Raw genomic sequence first — 11888 nt, forward strand, 5'->3', positions numbered from 1 at the left:
AAGAGAAGAAAAAAAAAAGAAAGAAAAATATAATTACGTATCATTCCTCACATCAGTTGTTGTACCAATTCCAACTTGCAACCATGGTGAAGAACTTCCACCAATGTTAATTACATCCTTTAACTCACTTAATTTTGCCAGCTTGACCTTGCTATCATCTTCATTATCAACATTTTGTACCAATGTCTTAAGGTTGTTGTTTTTGTTTTTCTCTTGAGTTTCATTATTTTGATCAACTAGGTTTTTGTTTTGATTTTGTTGGCTATTGTTATTATCCTCTTTGATCTTGTTGTCCTTTGTTGCACTTGAATTTGCACCCCATGTTGGTTGCAAGTAAATTTGTGTATTTGTCGGAGCCGGAAGATTAAGGTCAAGTTTGAGATCAATTGGCTCAGAAGAGTTATCAAATTTAGGTATTTGTTCTATTTGGTCTTGAAATTGTTGAAACCTAGCCAATGTCGATGTGTCGGGTGCATTTGATGTGATCCAATGACATCTCTTGTGACCACCTAATGCTTGTCCGGAAGAGAAACTCCTATGACAAATTGAGCATTCATGTACTTTGGATTTTCTCTTGGATGAAGAAGCCATTAATGTAGGGTTGTTAGAAGTGCCATGATCATATTGTAGGGTTGAGTTTGGTTTTGATGGAAAAAATTCATCTTGTGTGATGACATCATCCTCAACAATACTATCATCAGGGTTTTGATCAAGCCTTGCTGCAAAACATCCCTTAACCTTTTTGTGACTTGCTCTATGGCCACCTAATGCTTGATGTGAGTTGAAAACTTTTTTGCATGCTTTGCATTCAAATAACCCTTTTGCAACACCTTTGGCTTTATTGTTGTTATTGTTGTTTTCATAGGGGATTCTATAAGACAATGGTGCAATAAAATTCATAGGGTTTCTTCTTTCTTCATCTTTGCTAGCGGAGGCACATGATTCTTCCGGTTCAACCTCAAGAGGATCAACAATAGCATTGGACAACATCATTAAACAATTTGCTAGATCTTCTTCTTCACTAGAAGGATTATTATAATTGTTATTATAACTGCCTACTTTAGTTCGCATCGACCTTTTCCTTTTCGACCAGCCACATCCTCTCCTGGCACTGACGCCATCACCATCATCTGCCATGGCGTCAGATTCTGGAGAGGATATGATAAACTCTTCATCCGCGTCGTCTGAATTGCATTTTCCATGTTCGAGGAATGATTTCCAAGAAAAAAATTCTTTGCCACAATGCTCACACACCCTACAACTTTTTAGCTTATTAGGATTTGTTCTTAAAGAATACATACGTTTGTTACTTGGTGGGACATTGCCACCTTCCCAATCGCTCGCCGGATCATCGTCGTCCATTTGACTTGTTTCATCGCCTATGCCATGAGCTCTCATATGTCCACCTAATGCTCTTCCACATCCGAAGCCTTTTTTGCAAATTTTACAAAAGTGTTTGAAGTTTGATTGTTGATCCACAATCAAAGCCATACAATATTAAGAATAACCACTATGTTGAATGGTGTAAAACAAATGAACAAAAAAAAAAAAAAAAAAAAAAGAAAGGGGGAGATGAGAGAAAGAGTCACATTGATTTTTTTTTAGAGAGAGTTGCATAGATGGAAGGTGGTGGAAGTGAGTTGAAGAATGAAGCACAAGATGGAGTTTGCTCTTGTAGTGATAGTTGTTGAAGGGTTTGTATGGTGAACTAATTAAGGAGTAGTAGTCCTAGTTTTTAGTTGGAGTATTGATTTATGGATGAGAGAGATTAATGCAATAGTTGTTTCACAACATGAGAATTAGTGACAAGTGTAAGGAAGAGACTTTTTCTACGACTCTAAGGTAGTGTCGTTGTATGTCAAAAGAATACCAAAGGTGTTTCTATGAGAAATACTAAAAAAAAGTGTGTTTGTCTCTCATTATTTTAATTTTTGTTCTAACTACCATATCTATTCATATCACTTCAATTCTAAAGCAAGGAAACTAACCTATGTTTCTCCTTGCCTGTCGGTTGGTTAATGTTTCTTTTCCACCCAATTTATATCATTTTTCATCTTTATAGTCATTGCAACCTGCGATCAAGAAGTTTTTATCCTTTTCTCAAAAAAAAAAGTTGCAATTTTTGTCTATACCTTTATTTGACTGGATTCCCTTCATCTGATTTATAATGTTAACATGCTTATACTTTACTTATTCTATTGATTTAACTTGTCTTCTTTAAATGGTAAAATGATCATTTAAATGGTATAATGATCAATATATTTGACTTGATTCTTTTATTTAATTTGGAATGGAAGTCCAAAGTAATATGAAATAAAGAATTAATTAGTTCAGTAAAAAAGGGAAAAATTTGTACCAAAAAAAAAAGGAAAATTTGATGGAAATAACAATGTCAACAAACATTTTCGTATAAAGAATTAATTAATTTGACCAATTTTGGAATTAAAATTTGGGTTAATATTTTACACGCTTTGGTTGAAAAATAAAAATAAATTGAAACATCTTAAAAATGTTATGAAACTTTGGAAGTCTTTGTTGTTGTTTTTTGAGTTTTTGACGTTTTAAAAATTCATAATTATATTAATTTGTCTCTATTCGAAACATTGTATTTTTTTTTGTGTAAACCCATTTTTTTATGTCAAAAACATATATGTAAAAATTCATGAAAAAAGTTCAAACTTTAGGTTTCATTTTTGGACTAGGGTCAAAAATAATAAGAATCTTAAACTATTAGGTTAGAATATGTGTTTTTTGTTTTACAATGTCATTTTTCAGACTTTACGTATATTGCAGGTCAATTTCAACTATTGGTAGTTTTAATTTTCTTTTTCGGCAGTTTTTGTTCTAACTAAATTGATGATACTTATCAAAAAAGTTAAAATAAATTGTACATGCTTGCTTTTTTTATTTTATTGATTTTACTTTTTCTTTAAAAATTTATATTTATTTAATTTTTTTTTATAGAAATATGGGTTTTGTCAATCAATTATCATTCTTCTTGCTTGGCCTCAAAGCATATAGTGAGCAAGAGTAATTCAGTAAAGGGGGCACTGCTTAATTACTTTAGTGTGGTTATGATTGGCTTGGAAACCTTAAGAGTCAAACATAAATAATGATAGAAAACTTTGATTTTGAGTACCAATTTTGGAGGACTCATCCTCTTTAATGTTTTTTATCTGTCTCTTTGTAGCTTTGTTTTTTTTTTTGTTTGATGTTGTTGCAAAACTTATTTTGACTCATTGTATTTGTGGTAATTTTTCTAACAAGCTTTATGCTGAAAAGATTGTCTTAATGATATTTTATTTTGGCTTGTTAAAGAAATATAAAAAATAAAAAATAAAAAATTTATAGTCAGAGTTTGAACTCCGGATCTTACATATATTATGCATTGTTCCATCGACAAATATCAAAAACTTTTATGGGAGTAGCAATATCCCCAAAATATAAATAATTAATTAATTTTGCCAATTTTTGAGATATTTGGACACGAGATTCTGATTTATATATTATCAGCTACTTTTTGCTCTAACTAAATCGAACATGATTGCTTTATTGATTATGTTGATTTTACTTTCATTTTTACAAGTTACATTTTTTTATCAAAAAAAAAAAAAAAATCATCAAAAAAGGATTAATATATTGGTGCATGTATAATTGATACTTTGTTTTTCACTGAATTTATAACTGTTACTTAAAGTGTACACAGTATGTGCATTGAGTCAATCAAAAAATGTTTAGTGAAAACTCCAAGTATGAGTAAATACAATACTATATTAATTCTATGAAAGAGTTAGTAAATCCACGAAGGAAGGCAAATGCTACCTAGCTTAGTGGTAGAATAGTATGCCTTGTCGATTCCATGTATATCGATCGATTACCATCTCTTCCATTCTAAATTTTTTCTAAATTTTTTTGAGTATCAGCATAGAAATCGATTCTTGATGTCGATCGGAATAAAAAATCCCAACGCAATACATATAAATGAAGAATCATCAAAATCAGTAAAAATAGGTGGGTGTGTGTGTGTGTTTCTAAACCCAATCGAGAGGTAGTGGTTTATTTTGAGAGCCTCTTCAAGCCTAAGCCTCGCACTCCTTACGACATTGTTTGTAATATTAGAGATCTTTTTCGTCTCCTACAAAATTCTAATTCTTTTGATAACAAACGTAATAATGACAACATGATCGAGTTGTTTAAGAATTTGAGAGAGATGAAAACGATTCAATTTGTTTAAAAATAGGTGTGTGCGTTTCTAAACCCAAGGGGTTTCGAGTAGGCTCTTCGTTAGAAGTGGTAGTTTATTCTGATCCACCACCTCTGACTGAATATAAGAGCCTCCTCAAGCCTAAGCCGCGTACTCCTTTCGACATTGTTCGTAATACTAGAGATTTCTTTGTCTCCTCCAAAATTCTAGTTCTTCAGATAACAAGCGTGATAATGACAAGATGATCGAGTTGTCTAAGAATTTGAGAGAGATTAAAACGATTTTGTATGGAAATAGTGATGTTGAACCAGTTCCTGAAATCCAAGTTGTTGAACAAGTTGTTGCAAACGATTACTTGGAAGTTGATATTAAAACGATTTTCATAGCTAGATGTTGAACAAGTTGTCGCAAATTTACAAAGGCAACAGGTTCAATCCAAGCTGATTACATCTGATTACTTGGAGAAGAATATGGATCTTATGGATATTTTAATATCTAGCTATGAAAACCCGGATATGGCTCTGCACTATGGTGAATTGTTAAGTGTAACATTCCGATTTTTATTATTAGTATTACTAGAATTATTTATTTATTTTACCGTGGTTGAATTGATGGATTAGTTGCTTTTTAGAAGATACGGGTATTTTTGTAATTTAAGAGTGAATGGTATTTTAATAATTTGGAAGTGAGGGGTATTTTTGTGAAGTTAATAATAACAAGAGTTTTAACGAATTAAGAGAATAGAGATTTATGAGAAAAAAAATGGAGGTTTAAGTGAAGTAAAATAGTAGTGTTTTATTTGTGGAGAAGAATATAGACTTAAGCCCATTAGTGTAAGTCAGCCAAGCCCAAGGGTATATATAAGATGTAGAGAATTGCTTTTTTGACATCGAATACTTCCTATTGACACAAGTAAATGATCAAATTACCTCTAGCGGTAGTTAACTGCCTCTGGCATATGCGCCGGCAGTTAACTGCCGCTGGCTCCTCCAGATGCAGTTAACTGCCGCTGGCTCTGCTGCTTTTTATTATGATTTTACGCGTTTCGGTCGAAAAATCAAAATAAATCGAAACTTATTCAGAATTCTACGAAAATTTACAGACCCTCAATATATATTTTTTTAGAGATGTCTGCAAAAAACAGATCAAATTCAATTTCTAGGTCGACGTTTTGATGTGTTGGTTTCTTGAGTTATTGGCGCATTAAAAATTCATATTTAATCCATCCGTTGTCGAAAAATTCTAATTTTTTGCGGGAAATGTTTTTTTTTTTTTATGTTCTTCATATGTGTACAAAAAATAATGAAAAAATTCAACCTCTATATAACTTTTCCGGACGCGCAGTTAGAAAAATATTACAATTTTACGCGTTTCAATAAAAAAATCAAAATAAATTGAGGATTACTCGAAATACTAAGAAAATTAGCAGATCCTCTATATGTATTTTCATAGAGGTGTCTGCAAAAATACAGCTCAAAATTCAATTTTTAGCTTGATGTTTTGATGTTTTAGTGTCTTAAATTTTAGGCGCGTTAAAAATTCATATTTAATCCGTCCCTTGTCGAAAAATTCAAATTTTTTGTGGGATATGTTATTTTTTTGTTGTAAACATGAGTGCAAAAAAGCGTAAAAAAGTTCAACCTTTAGGACACTTTTTCGGACTCGCACTTGAAAAAAATTGCGATTTTGCATGGTTCGGTCGAAAAATCAAAATAAATCGAGACTTAGTCGAAATGCTAAGAAACTTTATAGACACATCTATATAAATACATATAGATGATGTGCAAAGTTTCGTAACATTCCGAATAAGTGTCGATTTTTTTTATTTTTTCGATTGCGATTTTGCGCGTTACGGTTGAAAAAATAAAAAAAAAATCGAGACTTATTCGGAATGTTACGAAACTTTTGACATCATATGTATTTTTATAGAGGTGTCTATAAAGTTTCTTAGAATTCTGAATAACTTTCGATTTATTTTGATTTTTCTACCGAAACGCGTAAAATCAAAATAAAAAGCAGCAAAGTCAGCGGCAGTTAACTGCCGGCGCATATGCCAGAGGCAGTTAACTACCGTTGGAAGTAATTTGGTCATTTACTTGTGTCGATAGGAAGTATTCAATGTCAAAAAAGCATTTTTCTAAGATGTAGTCTTTGTAAAAATTAGGTCAAGAGTTCATTTACCACATTTTGGAGAAAGAGGCAAGAATAGAGGCTAGAGAGGAGAAAGAGGAGATCTAGAGAGGAAAAGGAGAAAAGTTCGAGAAACAAGGGGAATAGGGAGATTCAAGCTTGTAGGAAGCTAGGTTATTAGATTAAGAGGTAAGAGGAAATATTATTTTGACCATATGAGACTTACGAGCAATTGGGTAGTTATGGGTTGTATGATTTCTCTTTACTTTCATGAATCTTGTGATGGATTAGTATTAATTTCATGCTCTAGTTGTTGTTTTTGTTGTTGCTTTGGGTATATGATAAGTTGTGAAATCATGTTATTGTTGTGTGAAAATCCATGTTTGTTTATGATGAATTAGTGTTTTTTAGCTTTGAGCTTAAATGGATGAAGTTCATCAAAATTGACAATGAAATGATGTGGAGATTATGGTTTAACATGTTAATGTGACTATGGGTATATGATTAATTAGAGTAAATACCTATTTTCGTCCATGTAATATTAGCGAATTCCGGTTTTAGTCCCTGTAAAAACAAAGATTTAGATTTTGTCCCTGTAATTTCAGATTCTTCCACTTTTGGTCCCTCCTTTCATCAAGTCAACAGAATCTGCATAAATACGTCCCTGTAATTTCATATTCCTCCCATTTTTGGTCCCTGTAATTTCAGATTCCTCCACTTTTGCTCCCTCTTTTTACGTGCCAGGTATACAGATTCTGCTTACGTGGTGGAATGAAGGACCAAAAGTGGAAGAATATGAAATTACAAGGACAAAATCTAAATCTTTTTTTCTACAGGGACTAAAACCAGAATTCGCTAATATTACAGGGACAAAAAGAGGTATTTACCCTTAATTAGAAGCCATTAAGTTATTATGTTAATGTCGTGTTTGGATTCTGTTGTTGTGTTGTTTTTGAGTTTTATGTGAAATTGGTGAAAATCATGAAAGTTATTAATAAATTGTGGATTGATGTGTTAAGATTTGAATTGATGAATATTTTTGTGTTCAATTTGAAGAAGAGTTGTTGTTGTTGCTGCTACTACTATGTTTGGGTGTTGAATTAATATGGTGAAAATGAGTTTTTTGAGTGATAAATTTAGAATAATTGAAGTTATGATAATTAATGATCAAAATAGGTAGAATTGAGTTGGTTAAGGCAAGTTTGATGTATAATTGATTAGACAACATTGATACGATGATTTGGGTCGAATTTGGGATCGAAAACAGAGTCAAAAAATAGATTTTACGCGACGAAAACGCAAAAAGACCGCACAGCCCATGCTTGGAGAAAACAAACAATTGTGCGCCCTAGAAGCACGGACCGTGCATTTTTCTCTGGTTTCCTGAAAGTGTGTTTTGGAAAAGCACACGACCGTGCATTTTTAGTGCACGACCGTGCATTTTTTCTTGTGTTTTCAAACCTCATTTTTATGCTTTTAAAGTATATCCAAGGTATGTGTTTAGGTCCCAAACCCCTAAACATTATTAATTGGAGTATAATTATGATGTGTATAAGTAATTAACCTAGCTTACGACTGAAGTAAATTTAGCAATTGAAATGGCTAGTAACGGACTACTAATTTAACAATAATTGAATTATGAAATGATTGTGAACTCACTAGATGAATAATGAAGTATATTTAAAGATGTATATCAACGTGTTTGAGGATATATGATAGATGACTCGAATATGTGATAATGTGAATACTTGTTAAAATTCTTGATGATAGGATGATATGAGGATGTGTACTTACTAAATGATGTTGCTATATGGGGACGATTGATATGACGATGTTGATTTGATATGATGATATAACGATATTGATATAATGATGATGACATGATGACTTTGATTTTATATGATGATATAACAATGTTGATATAATGATGATGATATGACGATGGTGTTGATGTGTAACTGTTGAGTCAAGTTATGCATTGTTGAGTCATAATGAAATATTCATGCATTCATGGTCATTCCAATTTAACGATGGTGAACAACGATGATATGACGATAGTGGGATTACTCAGAAACATACCTCTGATATCCAAAATGGTACCATATGCATTTAGAGTCGAGTAGGAACATTGCATACAGTTGAGTATATGTGGAAGTTGTGTATTCAACTGTGTGGTTCTATGTGAAGATGTTATGAACTGATTATGTGTAACTATTTGGACAATATGTGATTTGACGATGGTGATGAGACGTGAATGCTATGTATTCAATTTGGTGATTACTTGATGATGTGAATACATGTTTATGTTCTGGTGATGATGTTTTGAAGTGTGTTATGTAACACCCCGTTTTCCCAACATATAACTAATACAAAATAAATCAGAGTCCATCACAAACAGGATGTCACATTTACTTCTTCAAAATAATATTTAACACAAATAGAGTTAAATTCACTATTTATTTAAACAACTGCTTTCAATAATTCAAAATAATGTCGCAGCGGAAATATTTAATTTTTAAGCATTACTTGGCACTAAGACCTCAATATAATTAATTTCATCTAAAAATGATTCAACAATAAATTCATAAAAAAAAATACGTAACAATGGAAAATAAAATACAATTAATCCTCATCCCATTATGTATCAGAGCGACTCCTAAGACGATACGAGGAATCAACTCACATCAGCGGTTACTCTTGGTTATCTGCACCTTACCCACGTAGAGGCAACATTCAAACAGAATGGTGAGATTTCACATTCAATAATAATATGCAATAATTCTATAAAAGAATTTAACAACACATAACAGCATCAATTCATCATTAACAATACTAATAAACAATAATTTATGTGGGAGAATTTAACAACACAAAACAACAGTAATTCATCATCAACAATACTTCACATAATTCCAACTACAAATCATCAATTAATTTTTGCTCAACGACAACTCAACGATGCAAAAACAACAACAACTCAACAACTACAATATGCATGTGGTACCATCAGAGCATCAAGCTCTCTTCGTTAATGTCGTAATTGGACTTGACAGGCTACAACTCCCTTTGCTTAAAATTAACAGAGCATCACGCCATCTTCACTTAGAATTAACAGAGCATCAAGCCATCTTCGTTTAAAATGATTATGCATTGACACTACCAATGCAACAACAACAACAACGACTTCGCATTATGACTTCATAATTCATCAATCATGAACAACATCATATAACATCATATTCATCAACATATACATTCATGTAATAATTCATCAATCATTCAAATATCTCCGTATAATCATATCAAATTATTCACAAAAGATTTTCACGTCAAACCAAGGATACAGGAAAGATAACACAATTATCAATAACTTTCATGTATACACTAAATGCCAACTCAAAATAGAAACGTGCGAAACAGACGCAAGAACACGAAACAGGGCAGACTGCCACTGAACAACTCACGAGGCGAGCCAATCTACTTGCTATGGCGAGTTTAACATATGAACTACTCGGCATGGCGACCAAGGTAATCGCCGTGGCGAGCTAAAACTGATAGCTCGCATGAACTTGACATTTTTCACCCAAAAATCCCATTTTTAACTTCCCTATGCCCAAATTTGATTCCAAAACTTGTCTAAACATTTCTAAATATGAAAAGGCACTCAAAACAATACAAAACATGACCCAAAATATTATTTTAGAAAACCACATTTTTACTACTGATCAGTCGCGAGGCGAGTAGAACACTCGTCGTTGCGAGTTGACATCGAAGTCACTCGCGAGGCGAACAAGATCACTCGCCGTGGCGAGCGATGACAGACAATTCTACAGGAAGAAACATGTTTTCAGCCAAAAACTAAAATTTAAAAGGAAACTCAACCTATGTTTATTCTACAATCTGAACCTCATTCCTTACGTTAATTCAATGGATTACCTACTCTTTCAACAATCAATTTTGCAATTTAACCCTAATTTCTATAACATCAAAACTAACAAAACAACAACATGTTAAACCCCTTTTTAGAATCAGACAACCCATTATTAGAGAAAGCTAGTCCCACCCTTACCTTAGATTGATTGAATTCAGACTCTACAAGTTTGCTCCTCTTCTCTTCTCTAACTTCTCACTTTCTCCCTTTTTCTCCCAAAAGCAGTTTCTAATTTGTTGTAACCCTAATTCTCTAATGATCTCATCTATTTATAATCACTATCTGAGTTTGTTTCTCACTTAATATCTCTTATTCCAATTTTGCCCTTATGCCTCATTAGTCTATTTTAATTATAGTCTATCACTAATAATGCTCATAATAACTACTAATAATTACCAACATATAACATATTACAATTATTCAAATAAACTATATAAAAAGACACTAAGCTCGATAAAATAATAAAATAATAAAATAGGGCGTTACATGTTATAGTTAAATAATCAAATAATTGAATGCGAACTCATGAATATTTGTATGCTTATATGATGTTTATCCTAAATACTATGCATGTGTTCGTATTTCCTTTATGTTGAACATACATCCTACATCCTTCGGGTGTAGACTTGCAGGTTGATGACGCTTAGTCGGTTTGAGTATTTCGAGGACGACTTTCGAGGACGCTTAGTCAGCGTGAGTATTTCTAGTTTAGGATTACTCTAATTAAGACTGTTGGGATTTATATTTATGTTATCGGATTTTGTTGATGAACCATGAGTTCACTTTGTTGATGTATTTACTTTGAGATATGATGCATGACTATATGATGTTGAGACTTATTTTCCGCCGTGACTTTATATTATACGATGGAATTTTCATTATGTGATGAATGGTGAAGAGTAACACCTTTAATTATTTGATTATTTGTTGAATTATTATTTAAATATTATATGTGGGGTTCAGGGTGTTACATTAAGGGAGTCGATAAGACATCATATCGTTGCAAAATATATTATGGAATCACCTCATATGCAGATGTTTTTTGACTACATGTAGCTTCCAAACTTTGACATAGCCGCAGATGCCGCATCAAATTTTAAGGAACGCATGACAAGACATAAATCTACTGTAGATGAACTCCTTTCCAACAATTATGAATGAGTTTTTAATGAATATAACTCCAAGTTATTGGAATCTTCCAATTATATTACAAAGGCGACAAGCTATGAAGTTCTTGAGATATGTGTAACTTGATTACTCAAATGTAGTTGTAATGACGCGATATGTCCTCTCCAGAGACAATTTAAGGATTTTAATGAATCTAATGAGAGTCAAGCAAGAGCATACAAATAGAAGTATTTTATGTTTTCAAGCTATTTGTTGCTAACTAAAAGAAACCACCTAAATCATTAGTATACTTGTTGCAAACAAAAGCAAGTTTCTGAGACTGTTAGGCGACTTGAAAATCGATAACGAGGATGACCAATTTGAACCTGACAAAGCTCAAGTTATGAAGGAAATTTCTGCTCTTGAACCTAAGGAGTAGGGACCATCCTTGAGCTTCGTATTGTGTTAAGTAGCAAGTTGCATTGTGCAATTTCATTTCAATTGGTCGTTTATTGT

The 11888-nt window shown here is 32.5% G+C and overlaps 1 protein-coding gene and 1 pseudogene across 1 annotated transcript; one reads left to right on the forward strand and one right to left on the reverse strand.

Annotated features, from left to right (window-relative positions):
- LOC11429713 (zinc finger protein ZAT1) lies at positions 1 to 1491 on the reverse strand. Its single transcript, XM_003605276.4, has one exon. It carries the CDS (start codon positions 1489 to 1491, stop codon positions 34 to 36), a length of 1458 nt encoding a protein of 485 aa, XP_003605324.2. The 3' UTR covers positions 1 to 33.
- Positions 1492 to 1619: 128 nt separating this feature from the next.
- LOC11424043 (putative MO25-like protein At5g47540) lies at positions 1620 to 11811 on the forward strand (annotated as a pseudogene).
- The last annotated feature ends 77 nt before the right edge of the window (positions 11812 to 11888 follow it).

This window comes from Medicago truncatula, chromosome 4, assembly GCF_003473485.1.
Source record: "Medicago truncatula cultivar Jemalong A17 chromosome 4, MtrunA17r5.0-ANR, whole genome shotgun sequence".
NCBI lineage: Eukaryota > Viridiplantae > Streptophyta > Magnoliopsida > Fabales > Fabaceae > Medicago > Medicago truncatula.

Bases quoted from the DNA above. Each gene is read 5' to 3' on its own strand.
- LOC11429713 (XM_003605276.4), bottom strand. From the start codon at position 1,491: ATGGCTTTGATTGTGGATCAACAATCAAACTTCAAACACTTTTGTAAA.